Source organism: Falco punctatus (genome assembly GCF_963210335.1).
Source record: "Falco punctatus genome assembly, chromosome: 16".
NCBI classification, from domain to species: domain Eukaryota; kingdom Metazoa; phylum Chordata; class Aves; order Falconiformes; family Falconidae; genus Falco; species Falco punctatus.
Genome location: NC_137596.1, coordinates 203342 through 223520, shown reverse-complemented (window position 1 = coordinate 223520; position 20179 = coordinate 203342). Strand labels below are relative to the sequence as shown.

The 20179-nt window shown below is 64.0% G+C and overlaps 1 protein-coding gene across 5 annotated transcripts; it reads left to right on the top strand.

The window, feature by feature from the left end:
• The first annotated feature begins 281 nt into the window (after nt 1-281).
• On the top strand, nt 282-20003 carry PHLDB1 (pleckstrin homology like domain family B member 1). 5 transcript variants are annotated; one of them, XM_080366886.1, is made up of 26 exons: nt 282-894; nt 2689-2787; nt 3236-3359; nt 3436-3606; nt 5547-5672; nt 7078-8177; nt 8907-9149; nt 9227-9364; nt 9491-9628; nt 11413-11541; nt 12773-12928; nt 13038-13148; nt 13330-13419; nt 14103-14225; nt 15068-15205; nt 15727-15882; nt 16346-16516; nt 16857-16973; nt 17068-17161; nt 17364-17408; nt 17830-18121; nt 18225-18315; nt 18397-18543; nt 18701-18920; nt 19018-19103; nt 19356-20003. In XM_080366886.1, exons 1-26 carry the CDS (start codon nt 724-726, stop codon nt 19494-19496), a joined length of 4617 nt encoding a protein of 1538 aa, XP_080223012.1. In that variant the 5' UTR covers nt 282-723; the 3' UTR covers nt 19497-20003. The 5 variants fall into 5 exon arrangements, with proteins under 5 accessions (XP_080223012.1, XP_080223011.1, XP_080223015.1 ...); XM_080366885.1 differs by lacking the exon at nt 282-894 and adding an exon at nt 1094-1376; XM_080366888.1 differs by lacking the exon at nt 282-894 and adding an exon at nt 1806-1920.
• Nucleotides 20004-20179: the final 176 nt, after the last annotated feature.

The following is a 20179-nucleotide window of genomic DNA, read 5'->3' as shown; positions in this document are numbered from 1 at the left end:
GAGGCTGCTGTGCTGCATGCTGCGCACCCATTAGCTCAGCTGCTCTGGCTTCCTCCCGTGACTCACCCAGCTGCAGGCAGGGAAGAAAGGCCATGGGATGCCCTGTGTCTGTCCCTTGCACGCTGCACCCTGGGCACAACTGGCACCGCCGGGGTGCATGGCAAGGTGTGCCAGGCTGTGCTCTGGCGCACCGGCACAGCCCCTTGCGAGTATGGGCTGGATGGCCGTGCTGGTTGTGCCCTGGCCCATGGTACAGCTCTGGGGGGCTGCTGGCACCTGGCCACGCTGACAGGGTGTGAGGCAGGTTGTGCCACACTTGGGTTGGGTCTCGGTGAGCAGCAGCAGGTCGGGCAGGAGTGGACCCCCTGCACGCCCCTGCCCGTGGGGGCTCAGGGCAGGCGGGTGAGTAGGTGGCAGCCTGCATGAAGCGGAGTGCGGGGGCTCCCTGGGAGCATGGTGGTGGTGCAGCAGCGTGTCTGCTGCCTGCCTGGCGTCGGAGGGGGCCCTGTTGGTGGGGCTGGGCGTCCTCCCAGGTGAGGCCTCTGCCTGCGCTGGGAGAAGAAAGGGGCTTTTGTCTTCCAGGAGGCCAGGACTGAGCGGGTAGCCCTGTGCGCAGGGGGCACGGGGGCCGTGGGCTGCTTGGCGGTAACCGAGTCCGACCCCTTGGCATTTGCTGCCTTCACCGCTTCCCACGGCAGGAACAAGCAGCGCGTTCTGCAGGCGATGGCGGGAGAAGAAAGGCTGCCTTGTCCGCCCCAGTGGTGGGGCGCCGGCCGGAGCGTGGCTGCACTCCCAGCCCGCATTCCTACAGCAGAGCCGGCTGGAGAGGGGCTGCACCCCGTGAGGAGCGGGCTGGGGGGAACGGCAGGCGTCTCCTCTGCGGTGAGGAGCCAGGTGAGGGGCTCAGACAGAGGATGATGCTGGGGGTTCGGGGCCAGCAGCTGACACGGTGGGCGTCGGGGAGCAGCCAGATGCCTGGGTCACCCTCCGGCTCATGGGCAGGCAAGGGGTGCCTGCGGAGGGGAGGGGAGCTAGGTGGAGTGATTTTGGGCAGCAGGAGATGGGCAGGAGCAGGGACCATGGCCTGGGGCAGGGGGCTGGAGGTCCCCGTGATGCTCACACAGCCTCACCGGTACAGCTGTGCTGGGAAGGGGTTAATGCTGGCACAGGATCCCTTCCAATGCAGCAGCCTGGCCCCTCCTGGCTTTTCCTCTTTCCTGGACACTGTCGAGGCCTGGATGCAGGCGAGGGACAGGGGCTTGGCTGGGCTGCAGGGTCTCTGGATGCTGGGAAGCACAGCCCCTCTGTGCCTAGGGGACATGGGCATCCTGCCACGGAGGGTCCCACTCGGCACCCGGGCCAGGACTTGGTGGCAGGTAAGGGAAAGTGGGGGTCCTACCTCAGCAGCCAGCGGGGACTGGTGAGCTGTTCCCAGGGTACTGCCTCTCTGCTTCCCTCTGCCCCAGCTGAGCTGTCCCCATTCTGCATGGGGTGGCAATGATCCCCATGGAGCCTTCGCTGTGGGGGGCAGCTGTGGTCTCCACGGAGCCCTTGCCTGGGCTGGCTGGCCCTAGTGTCAGACAGAGCCACCCAGGCTCTGTCCCAGCCCTGGATCCCATGTCTGGTGTTTTCCAGCGTTTCATTTTTTCCGTAGTGTGTAATAGCCGCCCACTCGCCCCCACAGCCAAGCCTGGCACTGGCTAGGCTTCGGGGGGTCCCTCACCCACGGGGCGCTGGGGCTGGCGGGACAGCGGGCAATGCTGGAGGGAGCCGAGTCCGGGGCTCCTCTCGGTACCTGTGGCTGCCAAGGGACCGGGTCCCCAAGCACCCCCTGTGTCGGCTGCCCCAGCATACCGGGAAGGGTTAAGCTGCACTCGGCCAGGCCTGGCCGGAAAGGAGGGACTTGAGGAGCAGCAGACGGTAAATTTAGTAACCCCAGAGCATCCCAGGCTTCAACGGTGGTGTGAGTGTCGGGTGACCGAAATCGTTCCTGCCGGCGCTGCCAGCTGCCCGCGCAGGGAAGGGCGGTGGGTGCCTGCTGCTGTGGGCACCGGCGCTGCCGTGGGTGCGTGTGCCAGCCAGGCAGGGTACAGGCACGAACGCAGCACACAGCTGGGCTTGTGCACCCCACGGTGCTGCTGCTGCCGGGCTGCACAGGGGCAAAGGTGTGTGCCTGGTGCCGGGAATGGGCACTGGTGGCATGTGTGGGGTATGCCGGGGCGTGCCGTGGGCTGGGCGTGGGCAGGCAGATGTTGCTGGTGACAGACAGACGCTGTGGTTGCGTGTCCTTGTCCCCCGGTGGCCATTGGGGGCCGGCTCCCCAGCCCTCTCGGCATTTAGGGCATGCGTTTCCTACACCACCTCCCCAAAGCTGAGCCAGCGTGCCAGCCCCCTCGGGTGCCGTGTCCCATCCTGATGGCACGTGCATGGGTTTCCCTAGAGGGACATGCCTCAGCAGGCAGGGATGCTCGCTGACTTCGGGCAGCTGCTGCAGGGCTGGAGACAGGAGCTCAGGAGGGGGATCCTTTTGATGGCAAATACTCGTTTGGGGCTGGGGTAGGGTTTGTGAGGCTTGTGCTCAGGCTGCCAGATATGCAGGCTGCCGGCAGGAATGTGCAGGAGGAATATGGCAGAGCTGTGTCCAGTGTAGTTACCTGTGCTGATGTCCTCTGTTTCTTCTGGCATCAGCCTTTGTCCAAGAGTGCCCAGCATCTCCGAGCGGGCACCATGGAGGCATCTGGCAGGACCCACGCCAGCCCAACCCGCAGAGTCCAGACCATCATCCAGGTGAGCACATGGGGCCCCAGGGCCTCTGCGCTATGGGAGCACGTGGATCTGGCTGGGAGCCTTTCTCCTCCACAGCCAGCCCTACCACAGGCAGCCAGTGCTGCCCTCATCTCTCCTTGCCCCAGTCCTATTACAGAATTGGCGGCAAAGCTGATTGAGCTAAGTGGCTGGCAGCTTGGATCCTCTTAGATGCAGCCCAAGCCCTGGAGATCCTCTCCTGCTCCCGCAGCAGCTTACCTCTGCTCCCTAGGGTGGGACGCACAGGCAGGAGGGAGCCTATGTGCTGCAGCTGTCCCTGTCCTGCCCACAGGCGGCTGTGCCTGGGCATCGCTCTCTGCCTGCACCTGTGGCGTTCTCAGAGCAGCCTGGGCATCTGGCCAGGTGGGCAGCACAGGGGAGTGGGCTGCAGCCACAAGAACTGCCAGCATCCCTCCGTCTCCTCCTGCAGAACAGCTCCCTGGACCTGATTGACACGGGCAAGGGGCTGAAGGTGCAGACGGAGAAGCCGCACTTGGTGAGCCTAGGCAGCGGCCGGCTCAGCACTGCCATCACGCTCCTGCCCCTGAAGGAAGGTGAGTGCTGGCTGCCGGGGGGGTCCCTGCGGGCACACCAGTGGCAGGGACTCTAAGGCACCCTCTCTGCTGGCAGGGAGGACCACTATCGGCACAGCCGCGAGGGACATCATCCTGCAGGGCCCTGGGCTGGCGCCCCAGCACTGCTACATTGAGAACACGCAGGGGACACTCATCCTGCACCCCTGTGGCAACGCCTGTGCCATCGACGGCGTGCCACTCCAGCAGCCCACACGCCTCACCCAAGGTAGGGATGCTCTGGTCTCCTCCGGAGCAGGATGTGATGTTCGCAGGCAGAGTTGTGCTGTCGGGTATCGGGATGTTTGCAGATCCATCCTGCAATTGCACATCCCGGCTAGGGTGCTCCTGCCTCTTTGCCCCCGGGTGGGGACATGTGGGATACTGCCATCCCTTGGGCACTGGCTTTGCCATGTGTAGCGCATGGGATCGGGAGGGAGGAAGCAACCTCGGGTGGACGGTGCCGGAGGGTGCCGGGCAGGGTGCAGGCCCTGCCGTCGCACCAACTTCCCAGACCACAGTAGATCCTCAGCCCGGTTGGGGAAGTGGAGGCAAAGGAAGAAAACGGTTCGGCGTCCCGGGGCATCGGTGCCGGGGCCCCGCCGTGCGCTGGCGTGGCCGATGGGGACTGGGGCCCGCTGCCGCCGCCCCGGGGAGCGTGGGCAGGGCGTGGGTCCCTCCCCACGGCGTCCCCTGTCCCCGCAACGCCCGCGTCGCGCTCCCCCTCCCTGCCGCGCTCGCGGGAGGACCCCGGCCCGGGCGGCGGGGCAGGGTGAGGCCCGGCCCCCACCGTCCCCGCCCGCCGCCCCTCCCTGGGGGCGGTGCGCGGCGCTGCCCGGGCGGCGGCGGCGGCGGCGGCGGCGGGGTGAGTGCGGCGGGGCGCGGCGCGGGCGGGGGGGTCCCACGCGTGTCCGCGCCGGGGTGGCGGGGTGGGAGAAGCGCTCCCTGGCCCTTCGCCGGTTGCAAAGCCCCTTCCCCCGGCTCCGGCCCCCCGGGCAGCCCCCTGCCGCCTTGCCCTGTTGCTCCCCGGCGAGCACGGTCCCCACCCGCGTGGGCGCTGCCGCCGGCGTCCCCTCGGGGACAATGGCAGCCACGTGGCCGCCGGAGGAGGGCCGCGGGGTCCCGCCACGTCCCACCATTCCCAGGGTCTGCTGGGTGCCGCGGGCAGGGTCGGGGTCAGGGTTAGCATCTGCACCCGGCCACTGTGGGACGAGCTGCGGGGCCGCTGCTCGGGGTGCGGGGTGGAGGCGCCCCGCTTTGTGGGGTGCTGCATGGCTCCGCCAGCACCAACCTGCGGGGGGGAACATGGGTCGGTGACACTCCAAGCCCTAGGAGCAGCTGGGCTGGAGGAGCCGTCGCCAGACGGGGCACTGGCGTTGCCCACTGGGCAGGCAGGATGCTCCGGTCGAATCAGGGTGCTGCTGCAGCTCCCGCCGGGCAGCGGGACTCATTCCCTCCCGGCACTCGGACGAGGAAACTAGGCCTTCGTGGCAGTGATGGCAGTTAATCCATATGGTCTCCCGATCGCCTTGCCACCAGACTGGGCTGCCGGGTGCTCCAAAAAACGTCTCCTCTGGCGAGGGATTTTCAGCTGCAGCTGTTGGTGTGGAGTGAGCCTCTCCCTGGGGCGCTGGCAGGCGCTTCAAAGCGGGGTGTGTCTGCAGCACGGAGCCTTCCAGCCACCCGCCGCTCCCGGCGTGCTGCTCCCCGGCACTGTGGGGAGCTGGCGGCAGCGCAACCGGCAGCACACGGCCCTGCTCCCCTTCCCGAGCCACCTTCATCCATAGTGGCCGCCTGGTAGCCTCCCCCCCAGGGAGGGCTGCCACTCCGTGCCAAGAAGAGGCGCTTTGCAGCCAGGGACAGGAGCTGTCTTGTCCGCAGCTGGCAGCCACGCAGGCCCTGGAGCTCTGCCAGCTCCCCCGTGGCAGCGCGGCCCCCGGCAGGGACCCCAGCTGTGCCTGCAACACGCTGCCTGCAGCTGCTGGGGAGTGACCTGGATTTCAGCCTCCCTGTAAGCCTCTGCTGACAGCAGGAGCCCATTCCCCTCCTGGGGACGCATCTTAGGGCCAGGCGGCACCCAGCTGCCTGCCTGCACCAGCTCCAGCCTTGCCTCTCTCTGGCACCACCCCGGCATGGCCGGTGCCTGAGCCCTCTCCCCTCTCTCCCCAGGGTGCACCATCTGCCTCGGCCAGGCCACCTTTCTCCGCTTCAACCACCCTGCTGAGGCCAAGTGGATGAAAAGCATGATCCCAACGGGGGGCCGGAGCCCAGCGGCTCTCTATGGGCTGCCAGCAAGTAGGTGAAACTCCCTCATCGCAGTGGGGTGGGGAGGACTCCATGGCCCACCCACATTGCCAACCTTTCTGGTACGCGGTGCTCCCAGCCCAGGCTGCCATGCATGGGAGCAGGGCTCAGGCCCAGCCACTGATGGGCCAGCCGTTGGCTTGGCACAGCAGCTGTGCTGCTGTTAATGATTAATATCACCTTGGAAGAGGGTGATTGTGAGGGCAGTGAGGCATGGCTCTCACCTCTGCCCAGCCTGGTCATGGCAGAGCCATCACCCATCGGCCCACACCGGTTACGTGGGGTGTGCGGGGCCCCCCCGGCTGCCTTGGAGCGGGTGTTTACATGCTGGGGCAGCCATGCAGAGGCTGCGAAGGCCGTTTCCCTGGCTGCAATCCTCCATTTCACCAGCTGCTTATCTTGCTGTGTCTGCCTATCTGCGGCGCCAAGGTCTGGCGCCATACCCCGGTCCATTCCCGGGGATGTCCAGATCCCCGGCAGTGATCCCTGGGCTGGTAGCCCTTCTCCCTGCCCTGACCAGCACGCCCTGGCACAGGGAGCGGAGCTTGGCAGGCTCCCCGTGCCACGTGTGTGTCGGGAAAGCAGCATGCCCTGCAGCTGGGGGACGGGAGGGGGGACGTGAGGAGGTGCTGTGGCTGTGGAGCATCCTGCAACGCAGAGCATCCCGTGTCAGCCCCGTGCACTCCCTCTCTACCCCACAGGCCCAGGTGGGTTTGCACGGGCAGGGCTGTGGCTCATCTCTCCAGGCACAGAGGCACTGCTGGCCACCACGGGGGAGCCTCTGGGTGCCAGGGGGTGACGCAGCCTGGGTGGCATGCCGTTCTGGCCGGGTAATGCGCCGGCCAGTATTAGCTTGCCCCCCTGAGTGACAGGCACATCGGTGTTGCGCTGGGAGGACGGGGCAGCCCGGGCAGGGGACAACCCCAGCCGGGGCTGCTGGGAGGCTGCTGGCAGTGTGGCGGTGGGTCCAGGTGTGCTGCAGGTCTGTGCTTGGTGGCTTTTGACTGTGGCATTTCTGCCCTCTCGCTGGGGTGCCAGGGACGGACAAGCCGTGGGCACTGGCGGCTGATGTGGGCAGCTGCTCTCCAGAGAGTGGGGCTAGGAGCTGCTGGCTGTGCAGGGATGTCAGAGCAGGCAGCTGGGCTGCACTATCGGGTTTCTGTCTCCCTGGTGATGGGGCCAGCGGGATGACGGCCTCCTCCCTGGCCTGGCTCCCTGGCCAGCACTGGAAATGGTGGCAGTGGGGCACAGGCAGCTCAGGGTTGGGGGAAGAGGCGCTGGCTCTGCAAGGCTGCATGGAGGGGAGCTGCTGGGCTGCTCTGTGGGACCCCAGCTTGGGCAGGGGCCATGGGGGGGGTCTCACCATGCTGGCACCTGCTCCCGTGTCTCCCCACAGAGCCCAAGGCCCTGGTGAATGGTGGCTGCCAGCCTTTGGAGCGCGGGTGTCCCAGCCACAGCTCCCTCGTCAGCTCCATCGAGAAGGACCTGCAGGACATCATGGACTCACTGGTGCTGGAAGAGCCGGCATCCCACGGCGGCAAGAAGCCACTCACCTGCGGCCGGTCTCCCCTTTCCCCTGTGGTGAATGGGGGTGGGTGCTGCCTCCTGTCCCCCCCACGCAGCCCCGGGGCCACCTCGGTGGGCTCCAGCTATGAGAACTTCTCCCCTCTCTCCTCCCCGCCCAGCAGCGGTGGTTACACTAGCCCCTCGCCCAGCAGCCAGGAGCAGGGTCCAGCTGTGCCCCCTGTTGTCCCACTCCGCTCCTCTAGCTACAACCACACCATGCAGCTGCCCCCCCAGCGCCCGGCCCTCCCACCCAGTGGGGGTCTCGGCGAGCCTTGGCCAGCCGAGAGGCTTGGGGACCACCGGGCAGGCAGCCCCCGCCTGACCCCCAGGCCAGCACCACGGCCACGGGCAGCTCTGCAGGAGCGGCCTCCCAGCCCCTTCCGGGAGCCACGGGATGCCCTGGCACCTAGCCGGCAGCCCACCTGCAAGGTGGTCCCAGATGCCCGGCTGCAGCCCCCCGAGAGCCCGCGGGCAGCCCGGAGGAATGTGGAGAGCATGCGGGAGCTGCCCCCCCTGAGTCCCTCCTTGTCACGCCGGGCTGCCAGCCCCCGTGTGACCCCTGATGCCACCTCCCTGCAGCCCCGGCTGGGCAGGGAGGTGCCCAGCAGCCCCCGCACCAGGCGCAAGGGCCTGGAGGAGCCAAGGGGTGCCAGGAGCCCCTCGCCCCCACTGCCAGCAGAGACCCCCCAACGCCACCCCAGCTTCAGCACCTGCCTGACTCCAGCATATGGGCTGGGCTCTCTGGCTGTGCCCTCACCCCGGCAGAGCCCTTGCTTGCCCAGGAAGCCCTTGGGGGACCCACGGCCACTGACAGGGCCACGGGAGCGCAAGAACAGCATCACTGAGATCAGTGACAATGAGGATGAGCTGCTGGAGTACCACCGGCGGCAGCGGCAGGAGCGGGTGCGGGAACAGGAGATGGAGCGCCTGGTGAGCCCCCACAGGGCTAGGTGGGGACATGGGACTGTGTTTGAGTGTGAGGCACCCTTTTCGTACAAATGCTTTTTGGCTTTTGCTGTTTTAATACTCAGCCTTTGCCTCTCGAGGATTTGCCGCAGCTGCCAGGCTGCTGGTTTATATGGGGGATTACGGCCCTGAGTGACCATCGGTGCGTGGCAGCCACGGGGTTGGCATGGCTCCGTGGGTCTGCCGGCTGAAACTGTGGTGCCTCTGGCTTTACAAAACCGTCCATGTCTTGTCCTGCCCCACCAGCACCATGTCTGTCGGCGACGGTGCTGTGGCTTTGTGGGCATTGCATCTATATTTAGTGTGGATGGAGTTTTTATAGTGCCAGCAGCTGCCTGGGTGGGGTTTGCCCCGTGCGCCTGCTGGTGCTGAGGGCTGTGCCACTGGAGCCCCTTTTGCTCAGCCCTGACTCACAGCCGGCGCGGGTGTCCTGAGTCACTGCCTGGAAATAGCAGAGGCACTCGGTGGCCAGTGCTGCTGCCTGTAATTAGTCCGTCTCAGCTCCTGGCACACCACGTGCCTGGCTCTGGTGTGAGGTTGCGTGGGCTTTGTGATGTCCCCAGCCCATCCTGGTGTGTAGGCAGGGCAAGGAGTGAGCCTGCATCCTGGCACTGGCCATTGGCGTGGGGCTCTGAAGGCTCTGGTGGTGGCACATGCCAGGATGGGTGCCACGCTGACTGTTCTTCCCCACAGGAGCGGCAGCGCCTGGAGACCATCCTGAACCTCTGTGCTGAGTATACCAAGACGGATGGCACAGAGCAGGGCGATGTGCACTGGCGCCTGGCTGGTGACACGGATCCTGGCCGGCAGGTGCCCAGGGGTGCCGTGATTCTGGGCCGTGTTGCCGAGGAGCTGCGGCAGAGGGAGAGTCTGGAGAGGTCAGAGGAAGAAAACCTGAAGGAGGAATGCAGCAGCACTGAGAGCACCCACCATGAGGTGAGGGGATGGCTGTGCTGTGCCACACCGTGCCACACTGCACCGTGCTGCGCCATGCCGACCTGCCCTTTCTGCAGCATGAGGAGCTGGCGGGTCCCCGGGCCAAGGATGCGCAGCGGCTGGAGGAGGAGCGCGCCAGTGTGCTCTGCCGCCTGGACCAGCTGAAGGGCCGTGTCAAGGAGCTGGAGCAGCAGCTGCAGGAGACATCACGAGAGGTGAGGGGGACAGGGAGCCCTGCCGGTGCCCTGGTGCAGTGAGCCCTCACTAGCCAGCACCCGATCCCATGGGCATGAGCTGGATTCCGCTGGAGCAGCCATCCCGATGTGGCTGTGCCTGTCCAGGCAGAGATGGAGCGGGCGCTGCTGCAGGGCGAGCGGGAGTCGGAGGCGGCACGGCTGCGGCAGGAGCAGGAGGCGGTGCAGCAGCTGCAGGAGAAGCTCTCTAGCCTGGATGCCAGCATCCGGAAGGAGAGGGACAAGGTGAGCCCCAGGGCTGGGTTTCCCCAAGCACTGGCTGTGCTGTGCGCGCCCCAGTGCTCGCAGCTGGTGCTGCTGTGTCCCGTGCTGCAGCTTTTCCCTGTGGACACATTCTTCTGTCCCTGGGCTCCGTGGAGGTGTTGAGGAGCATCCCCTCTGGATGCACTGTTGTGACAGGGATCTGTCTGACTGGGACTGGTCTGGCAGCCCTGCCGGAGGAGGGCAGGACTGATGCTTGGGGTGTGTTTCAGCCACTGTCTGTTGCGCTGGCAGGGTCTTTGTGGGAGGCTGTGTGGTATGGAGCTTTTCTGGATGCCTGCTGCTTGCAGTGGGCAGCACTGACCCAGAGTGGGGGCCTCGGCACTCCCTGTTCTGTGGGGGCTGTGTCTTGCAGTGAGTCCCTCCACTCTGCTGCCTGTCAGGGCACCTTCACATGCATCGCTGTAGCGTTCACCGTGCTGGAGGTGGCTGGGAAATCACTGTGGGAGTTTTACTCAGCTTGGTGGCTGAAGAGGGGGTCCTGGCCCCCTTTCCCTTTGTCGTCTTTGGTGCAATTGCCGCTGTGACCTGCCAGCTGTGCCTGAAGGCACCCATGCTGCTGTGTGCACAGCACACTTCTGGCTGCTGGTTGCTGGCCATCCTGCAGCCTTGCGGACAGCGTGGCATGGCCCTGGGCAAGCTGCTTTGCGATGGGAGAGCTACTGGGACCTGGCCTCCCGCTGCCTGAGGCCGGCATCCCCGCACAGGCTGTGCCTGGATCCCACCTACGGCTTTGTGCCACCGTGATGCAGCACCGGCATCCCTGGGGGTCTGGCTGGCCCTGTGGCTGTAGGTACCCAGGCTGTTTGGTTGCCTGTGGCTGGGCAGAGCTGCCATTGGTGCCTGTTAGCGATGCCTCCACGGCATCTTGGTTTTTTGTTCTGGTTTTGGTCTTCCAGCCCTTTGCAGGTGTCTTCTCTAGCCAGGGGCAGCCTTGTGTAGAGCCAGGAGAAGAGGAGCACAGGGAACCCCCCCTCCCAATCTCTCTACTGACCTAACCACCGCTTTCCTAACCAGCCTGCACTAATTGCACTAATGGTGCCTGCTCTGAATTCTGCCGTCACCTCTGACAACCCTGGATGCCTGGGAGTCCCCTGTGTACCCTGCAGTCCCTGTCCCGGGGTGACTGTGCCAGCCATGCCTCCCCCCTGGTGTGTCCCCCCTGTATCCCTTTTCATGGATGCAAGAGGTTGGGAGCGTTGTGGGGAGGGTTGGACCTGTCCCACGGGCAACCTTCTCCTTCCCATGGGTGGGGATGGTCCATGGTTCCTCAGCCTGCGTACGGGGAGCAGCTGTGCTTAATTGGCAGCATCCTGGATGGGTGAGCATCAATTAACAAAGTAATGTAGCAGTTGTTCAGAAGATATGTGTGGTGGAGCCATTTGTGGGATCAGGATGGCTTTATCTGTGCTGACAGCATCCATCTTTTCGCTGCCTATAAGTGAGTTTTCAGCATGGAAACGTGAGGCTGAGGTTGAGGGCTAGCTGTAACCTTTCTAACACTGCCCAGCCCAGGTCCCCAGGCTGCTGCTCTCTCGACCCCTCCATAGATGCCATGAGGTTTCTTCCCATGAGCCCCTTCTTTTTCCAGCTGAGCCCCTCTCTAACTCTGCAGCTTCTGCATGGCACGGATTTGAGAAGTGTGTTTTCTCTCTCTTCCCCTGCCTTTTCTTTTCCTTTCTTTTTTTTTCTTTTTTCCTTTTTTTTTTTTTTTTTTTTTTTTTTTGTCTCATTCTCCCCAAATTCAGGAAAGGGCAAAGGTTGATGCTGAAAGGAAGGAGCTAGAGCAACTCCGGGTGCTTTACCATGAGTCGAAGAGCCATCTTGATAAGTGCCCCGAGTCAATGCGGGAGCAGTTGCAGGAGCAGATGCGAAGGGTCAGTGTCTCCCCCCACCCCTCCCGGACCATGGCCCACCTCCCTCCGCTCCAGCTTAGGCCAGCTCTTCCCCGCCAGCCGGGGCCGCACTGGGAGCGTCGCACCCGGGCTGGAGGTGGCTGGCGCCGGGCACCACCCTCCTGGTAAGCTTGCCGCTCACCTGGGCCCGGGGCGCGGGGCTGGCTGGGCAGAGCAGGGGGCTGCCCCCTGCCATGCAACCGCCATGCTCCTCCGGACCGGGCGGGGAAGAGCACGGCTCCTGCCCTGCAAAGGAGGGCAGGCTGGGGAGCCTCAGGGACCGCCATGTCCTCGTCTGCCTGCATCCAGCTGTTTCCTGACGGCATTTATTTACATGGTGCTGTCGGTTTACATTACTGCTGGTCCACAGCATTTTTTCCCTTTATCTGCTATTTTCCAGTAGCAGCTGACCTTCCCAGCTCGTGGCCAGCACCTGCCTGGCCCTTACTGCGCAGATAAACCCGCCTTGCCACCACCTGCTCATCCATCTTGGATGTGGTTCCTCGCGTGTAGCAGGCAGGGACAGTGATGGGGCAGTCCTGGTGTGCAGGAGCCCTCGTAGTCACCATGCTGTGCCGTGGGCATGCCACCGATGGTTGCCCTGCTCCTGGAGCAGGGTGAAACACATCCCCGTGGGGAGCATGGTGCAGTGGCTGCCAGGGTGGCACCAGCAGACCTGAGCTGAGTGCCGCTGTGTGCTGTCGGTGCTTGAAGGCTGGGAGGACACCCAGGCATTTGTGCTCATCCGTGGGGGCTCTGCTACCCGTCAGCTTGGTGATGGGGGTCCGCGTGTTGGTGGTTATGCTGGTACATGGCATTTTGCTGGCCAGCAGGGCACGGCACCGGCCTAGACATAGTTCAACAGGGGCAACCGGTCTCCAAGGGCTGGGCGAAGCCCTCAGCCGGCTGTGGTGAGCTCCTCCTCTCACCGGGGTGATGGCTCTGACCTGGCGAGTGCCCAGTGCCTCCATCGCCTTCTCCAGCCAGGCAGAGGTTGCCAGTCTCCCGTGTTCCTGGTGCCGAGCAGGAGGGAAAGCTGCCTGCCTGCCTGCACAGGGCAGGGGGGACAGGCTTTGCCACAGGTTCCCATTCCCGGCCAGCACCAGCAGTACCTGGGGGCTCAGCAGGAGGTCTTGCTGTGGGAGACCTGCCTGCAGGGTGCAGAGGTGTCTGCCCAGAGGGAGTGATCCACCGTGCCTTTGTGTGTCTGAAGGAGGCTGAGGCACTGGAGATGGAGGCAAAGCTGTTTGAGGACCTGGAATTCCAGCAGCTGGAGCGGGAGAGTCGCCTGGAGGAGGAGTGTGAGGCACGGGGCCAGCAGCTCCTGCAGAGCCGGGCCGAGTGCCACCGCAGCATCGCTCGCAGGAAGGTAGGGCCAGAGCAGGGCAGCGGGTCCAGCGTGGCCAGGCTCTGTCCCACGATCCTGGCCAAGCCCTGTGGCTCGCCGGTGGCCAGGTCATCCGCTGCCTGCTCCCTAGGAGCGGGTGGCTGCCCTGGATGCCCAGGCTGCCCAGATCCAGCTGCAGAGCACCCAGGAGGCTGAGCGCCTGGCCAGGGAGAGGAATGGCATCCTGCAGCTCCTGCAGAAGGTAATGCAATGATCAGGGGGGTCGACACATGCTCCCTGACCCTGGGGGTGCCCGAGGCAGGGGACCAGATTGTACTGGCTCTTGCTAGGGTGCTGGGAGTTGGGGTGAGCTCTGTGGGGACCGGCCATGCTGTGCCAGTAACCATCAGCTGCCTCTGCTTTCGCTGTCGCCCTGCGCTCAGGAGAAGGAGAAGCTCATGTCTCTGGAGAGGCGATACCAACTCATCACAGGTGGCAGGAGCTTCCCCAAAATGTCCTCAGCTCTCCGAGAGGTAAGTGAGGAGCAGGGGGTACAGTCCCTAGGGCTGCTGTCTTGCTGCCTCAAGCTGGCGTTGCCATTGGGGACGAGCTGGGTGCGCTGCAGGCTCTGCTCTGCAGTGGTTCCTCTGCTCCCAGACCAGGTGCCTTCTGGCCCGACCCAGGTGCTCCAAGCTGCTCAGAGCCTCTCTGTGGGCTGCAGAGGCCATCACTAGGTTGGGAGGGAGGTAAAGACAACAGAGACAGGCTTGGGAGCAGCAGCACCTCCATTGCCAGGCTGCTTGGGTGCTGCAGGAGCCCCGGTGCAGTACAGGCTTTTAGCAGGCGGCTTGGCGAGGGCTGTGAGTGCCCCTGAGGGAAGGGCTCAATGCAGCCACGGAGCACCTGGGGCAGACACTGCCGGGGGTCCCATCCTTGCTGGAGAGCAAGCGTGGGGCTGTTTTGGTGCTGGTATGGAGGACTCCTTCCAGTTCATGTCTAAAGGCTTTTAGGTGGCAGTGCACTGTCTTGTTGCCCTGCTTGTGGCTCTGAACAGGGAGCCAGGGCCATGGTGCCCTTGGGGACCACTGTTCCACCTGACCTGGAGAGAGGGGCGGGATGGCAGACTTCCCTTGTGCCCTGCCCACAGTGGGGCTCCTGCCACTGCCACCTCACTGCCTGTGCCCACCTTGCCTACGTGATGTTTACCCTCCAACAGGAGACCCTCCATATCTCAGAGCCTTATGAGTTGTTGGGGGGAACTAAGCCCATGAGCCCCCTGCCAACAGCAGCTGCCTCCTTAGCTTCTCCTGCCACCCGCTCCTACCCTAAGGCACAAGAGGTAACGAGGTTAACTGCATGCGCTTGCTTGCTTGCCCTCTCCTTGGCTGAGCCGCCACCAGACCCCTTATGTGGACTAACATCACCTTTGAGCAGCAGGGCATCCCCGCAGCAGGGCATCCCCACAGCAGCATGCTGAGATGGCTCAACTGGCACATTTCTCATTTAGGTCTCTGGCAGTTGTGCTCATTAACACTCAGACCCTGATTTCAGGTGCTCTCCTGAGCCTGCTGGGCACCCTGGCTCCCACCGCCGCCCTCAGTTTAACCCCAGTGTGGCACAGGCATCCCTGCACTTCCCCCTTGCCCCCCGCTTACATGCTGGCTGGGCACCTCTTGTCAGCATCCTTTAGGGTCCTGCTAGCCTGGCTTCCTCAAAAAAAAAAAAAAAAAAAAAGCAAATCCCCAGCTTTAGCATGTCTGGTTCAGAAAGGGTGAGGAAGTGGATTTTAAGGTGGCTTGGAGCACCTTAAAATGTGCCCCATTCTGGTGTTGTTGCACTGGGGAGGTCTTGTGGCCAGGGACCCTGGGGGACCCCGAGATCTGGGTGATGGGAATGGCTGAAAGTGCCTGGGGCCTCGGCAGGGCAGGCTGCAGCCCTCCGTCCCAGCAAAGCTGCACCTAAGGCAGGAGTGAGACAGCGTGTTGGGACGCCCAGTGCAGCTGGTGCCCCAGCTTCCCACGTGGTGCCCCATGCACCAAGGCAGCCACGGGCAGGGAGGGCAGCAAGGCAGGGAAGGGCTGGAGGGCAGATGTGTGGGGAGATTTGCTCCCACTTTGTGGTCGGAGCCGTGATGTCAGCACATGGGTCTAACTCTCCTCCTTCTCCGCCGTGGATTTCTAGGAGTACATGAGGCTGTCTGACGTTTTCAGGTTCTGCAGCAATGTGCACGGCCCCAGTCCGGACACTAAAGCTTCTGCTGCTGCCCCTGCTGCCACTCAGTGCTCTTTCTTGCTTGCTGTACCTCCTGCAGCCAATGAGGTACCCGCTCCAGAGCATGCTCGGGTTTGCTCCCTCGGGTTGCCCGCTGCATCCTGGGCAGCGAGGATGGTGCAGACCACGTAGCCTCCCCATGTGCCCTGGTGCTCAGAGCCCACCTCTCTCCTGGGCTGTGGTACTTGTCTGGCTGCAGCTGAGCAAGGAGCAGAGTCTGGAGCCGACCGGTCTCCTTGCTGGGGAGCACTTCTTGCCTGCTCTGGATGGGCTTTGCCCTCTGGGGCAGTAGCAGTGGGGCTGGGGAGCAGAGTGGGTGCCCAGCGGGGTGGGAGGGTAGCCCTTTGCTTGTTGGACCCAGTCCAGCCTGCCATTTCCAGGCGAGGGGGATGCAGAGCAGGTGGGGACATAACCCAGTGCCCGGCAGCAGGCAGCACCAGCTGCCTGCCTTTCCTCCGGGGGTCAGGGCATCCTCTTTTGGGGACTGGAGCCCCCTGCTCATTCTCCTGTGCCTGCTCGCCCTTGCTCGGAGCCTCTTCTCGCAGTTTAATCTGCTTCTCTCTGCCCAGTACGTGACCATTGAGCAGCTCTCGGGCATCCTGGGTGGGCTCTGTGCCCCTGCCGCTTCCCCATTGGGCTGTGCCCCTCCGTCTCCTTCATCTTCAGGCTGTGCTGCTGCTCCTCCTCCTCTTCCATCTCTCTCTTCTCACTACATTTCTGCAGAGGTTTGTGCCCCTTCTCTCTCCTTCCACCCCCATGCTCTCCACGGGAGGTGATGGGGACGCAGGGGAAGGAATGAGCTGTGGATGAGGCTGCTCAGGCTCTTGCCAGCCCACCGCACACCCCTTGCTGCCCTGCCCACTGCTTTGCTGCCTGCCTGGTGTCCTGCCACCTGTCTGAGCCCTGCCCAGCCTGCGGTACAGGGCAGGGGGTCTCTGTGCCCTCCTGGTGCTGGCTTTGGGTCTCACAAGCCCTGTGAGCAGCAGGGCCGGGGGAGGGGTGGGGGTTGGTCCTGGAGCTGCTGGGACTCAGCCAGGGAGTGCATGGGGTCCCTGGGGGTCTGCAGGTCCTGTTCTGGGGGAGCCGTGCAGGCGCAAGGAGGGGTGCTCTGACTTCTCCGTCTCTGCATGTCTGTTCCTCTCGCTGCATTTTGCCCTCGCTCCTTTCTGATGTGGCATCTCTCTCCAGATGGAGCAGCAGCTGCCAGGGGGCCCTGTGTGGCTCCCGGCTCTTGATTTAGAGAAGTGGTACCAGAAGGTCATGGCTGGCTTTGAGACCTCCTCCTCCTCCTCTGTCTCTCCTCCTTCTTCCCCTCCTCCGCTTCCAGCTAAAGCTCACTCCTCTCACAAGCCTATCCAGGTAACCCCAGCTCCCTGCTGCTGGGGCTCAGGCTTCAGGACTGCTGGCCACAGTGGAAGCTGGGCAGTGCGGGGATGCTCCTGCTGGCTCCGTGCCCTGGGCGCTGCCAGGCACCTGCTTGCCGCAGCGGGCAGAGGGGCAAGAGCAGACCCACAATGGGCAGGCAGCATGCCTGGGGTGGGCAGCCACTGCCTCCTCCTGCCTGCACACCTGCAAGATGGCACACAGGGGCAGGATCTGGGGAGGGGAGGCTCAGCCCTGCCGACAGCTGAGCTGTTTATCCAGGGGGGGCTTTCACAGCACCCCCATGCCCCTCTCACCTCTGTGCTTCTATGCCCAGGTCTATCGTGCCAAGACGGAGGGTGATGCCAGTGCCCTCACCCCTCGGATGAAGAGCGGCACCCCCTCGTCCTCACAGCTCAACCTCTCTGTGCTGGGGCGCAGCCCCTCACCCAAGGTACAGCTGCTGGGGGGAGCTGGGCATCACGCAGCCCCAGCATGCCCAGTACCAGCCCCCATCCCCGTAGCTGACAGTCTCCTGTCCTGCCCAGGGCCCCCCAAGCCCTGCAGGCAGCCTGCCCCGCAACCTGATGGCCACGCTGCAGGACATTGAGACCAAGCGCCAGCTGGCCCTGCAGCAGAAGGGTGAGCTCCGACTCGCGTTCTGGCTCTGTGGGGTGGCAGGACTTTGGGAGGTGCTTCCCCGACTGCCGCTTGGGCGATGGAGAAGGGAGCCTGGCCGAGGGCAGCAGCAGCAGTGCTCCGGCAGGATGCAGTGCCTCTCTCATGGTCTCTTGCTCTCCTCCCCTCTCTCCCTCCCGACCCCTCCGCCTGACGGCGTCTCCAGCTGAGCTGCTCCCAGCAGAGCTCTTGCAGCCGGGCGATCCACCAGGTAGAGACATGGGGCAGCTTGGATCACCTAGAGCAGCCCAGAGCAGCAGCATGGCTGTTCGCTGACACCTTCTGCCATGCATAGGAGGGGCATGACCAGCCCAGGACCCTGGGTGCTTCTTGATGTCTGCTTAGGGACAACCCTGTGTATCCCTAACCTGCTAGTGCTTTGCCCAGCCTGCTCCTGCCAGCCTGGTGCATGTGCCCCCCCTTGGCTGCCCAGGCCCCCTCCTCCTGCCCAGACAAATGCTGCTTGCTGTGCTTTCCAGGGACTTGCGATGGCAAATCCCGCCTCTGCACCCACCATCCCTACCCAGCTCCAGCAGCACCCGCGGTGTCTTCTCCTGCCCATGCCATCCGCTTGCCCACTGCAGTGCAGCTCTGGGTGCAGCGCACTCAGTCATCGCCTTCCCGTGGCGCAGGTCAGCAGGTGATTGAAGAACAGAAGCGGCGGCTGGCAGAGCTGAAGCAGAAAGCAGCTGCCGAGGCTCAGTCCCAGTGGGAAGCCCTGCATGGGCAGCCCTCCTTCCCCACTGCCTTGCCCCCGCTCGTGCATCACTCCATCCTCCACCACCACCGTCCCCATGGTGTCAGGCCCCGGGCCGAGGAGCTGGACCACGCGTATGACACCCTCAGCCTGGAGAGCTCAGACAGCATGGACACCAGCATCTCCACCGGCAACAACTCCGCCTGCTCACCTGACAACATCTCCAGGTAACCCCATGGCCAGTTCCCACAGAGGGACAGCCTGCTCTGCTGGCTGCGTCACTGGCTTGAGGTCCTTCCTGCGGGGATGGCAGCTGTGGCTGTCTTGCAGTGCCAGTGGGATGGATGCGAGGAAGATTGAGGAGATGGAGAAGATGCTGAAGGAGGCACACGTGGAGAAGTCGCAGCTGATGGAGTCCCGGGTAAGTGGGGGCACCGTTGCCAGGACCGGCCAGGAAGCAGGTCCCCAGTGTTCAGGGCTGAGCACCTGTGCATGCTGGCAGGAGCAGGAGATGGAGCTGCGGCGGCAGGCACTGGAAGATGAGCGCCGGCGCCGAGAGCAGCTGGAACGCCGGCTGCAGGATGAGACCGTGCGGCGGCAGAAGCTGGTGGAGAAGGAGGTCAAGCTGCGGGAGAAACACTTCTCACAGGTGCGGGGTGGCCTGTCACCCCTCCAGCATGCGGTCCCCTTTCCCAGCCCAACTGGCGCAGCAGATCCAGCTCCCCACCGGTGTCCTGGTGTCCCAGCAGGGGGATGTGGCTCTTGCTGCTGCCGGTGGGCTTTGCAGGGCTGCATTGCTTTTCCAGGCTCGTCCCCTGACACGGTACCTCCCCATCCGCAAGGAGGATTTCGACCTGCGGCTGCACATCGAGTCCTCGGGCCACAGTGTGGACACCTGCTACCATGTCATCCTGATGGAAAAGATGTGTAAGGGCTACCTGGTCAAAATGGGCGGCAAGATCAAGTCTTGGAAGAAGCGCTGGTTCGTCTTTGACCGCATGAAGCGCACCCTATCCTACTACGTGGGTGAGTCCCTGTGCTGTCCTGGGCCCCCTTCCCCCACCGTTGCCCCCTCCCTGCTCCATCGCCACAGCGCTGTTCACCGCTTTCCTGTCTTGGGCAGATAAACATGAGACCAAGCTGAAGGGTGTCATCTACTTCCAAGCCATCGAAGAGGTTTACTATGACCACCTTCGCAGTGCTGCAAAGGTGAGAGCTGGGCACCGCTGCTGCCCCCGTGCCTGCTGGGCTCCCCCCAGCACTGCCATCACCCTGCATCACTCTCTGTCGTGCAGGCAGTGGGGCAGCTGGTGCCTGGGGTACTCCCGCTATGGTCTGTGGCCCCTGATGCCACCAGCTGCTCAGGGTGCTGACAGCAGGACCCCGATGCTGGGCTTTGTGGGGGTGTGAAGGGGGGGCATGCCAGAGCGCTGACCCCATCATGCTCATCCTCCTCCCCAGAGCCCTAACCCTGCGCTCACCTTCTGTGTCAAGACCCACGACCGCCTCTACTACATGGTGGCACCCTCGGCCGAGGCCATGCGCATCTGGATGGATGTCATCGTCACTGGGGCAGAGGGGTACACCCAGTTCATGAACTGAGGGGTGTGGGGGTGCTGCACGCCCTGGATCCACTGGCTTGACAGACTCTCCATCATCCCAAGCCAAGAGGGTCTCCAGGGGGGCCGTGGCCCCTGCTGCACCCTGTGCCAAGGGCCACAGTGATTGAGCTGGGCCATGCCCCACACTGGCAGCAGTGAGCGTCACTTGCTCAGCCAAGGGAATATTATTTTTTTTTTATGTTGACTTTTTGAAAACAACATTTATTGGAAACGTATCATAGTGCTGAAACGTAAAAAGCTGCCAAAGACCTTTCTGGTGCCTGGAGCTTTCTGCCTCAGGGAGACGCTGGCTTTGAGACCCGTGCTGTTCCTCACTGCCAGGCTTTCCCAGAGAGGTACGGTGGGGCCAGCTAGCCCCAGACAGCAGGGACCCCCTGTTTTGGTAGCCCCAGACACCTCTTTGTAAATCTTTTGTAACCCGGTATTATGCCCCCCGCCACGGGGCGCACAGGGGGACTGCCCAGCCATAAAGCATTTTGTGGAGCCCTTTTGTGCCCCTCTCTGTGGCGCTGCTGGGGGTACGGGGGGGCAGGGACTAGCGGGATGAGCTGGGGGACAAGCGGCGGGGCCCGGAGACACCTGCTGGGCCGCTGAGAAGGGGCTGGGGACACTGGGACAGTACTCGGGGCTCCGGGGAGGGCGCGGGGGGCCCCGGGGCGGGGG

What these genes read in the sequence shown, in the direction of transcription:
- PHLDB1 (XM_080366885.1), top strand. Translation starts at nt 1,113, where the DNA reads ATGCTCACACAGCCTCACCGGTACAGCTGTGCTGGGAAGGGGTTAATG. An exon ending in GCCCACACGCCTCACCCAAG is followed by an intron (nt 3,607 to 5,546) that starts GTAGGGATGCTC and finishes CTCTCTCCCCAG; the next exon opens with GGTGCACCATCTGCCTCGGC. An exon ending in CTCACTACATTTCTGCAGAG is followed by an intron (nt 15,883 to 16,345) that starts GTTTGTGCCCCT and finishes ATCTCTCTCCAG; the next exon opens with ATGGAGCAGCAGCTGCCAGG.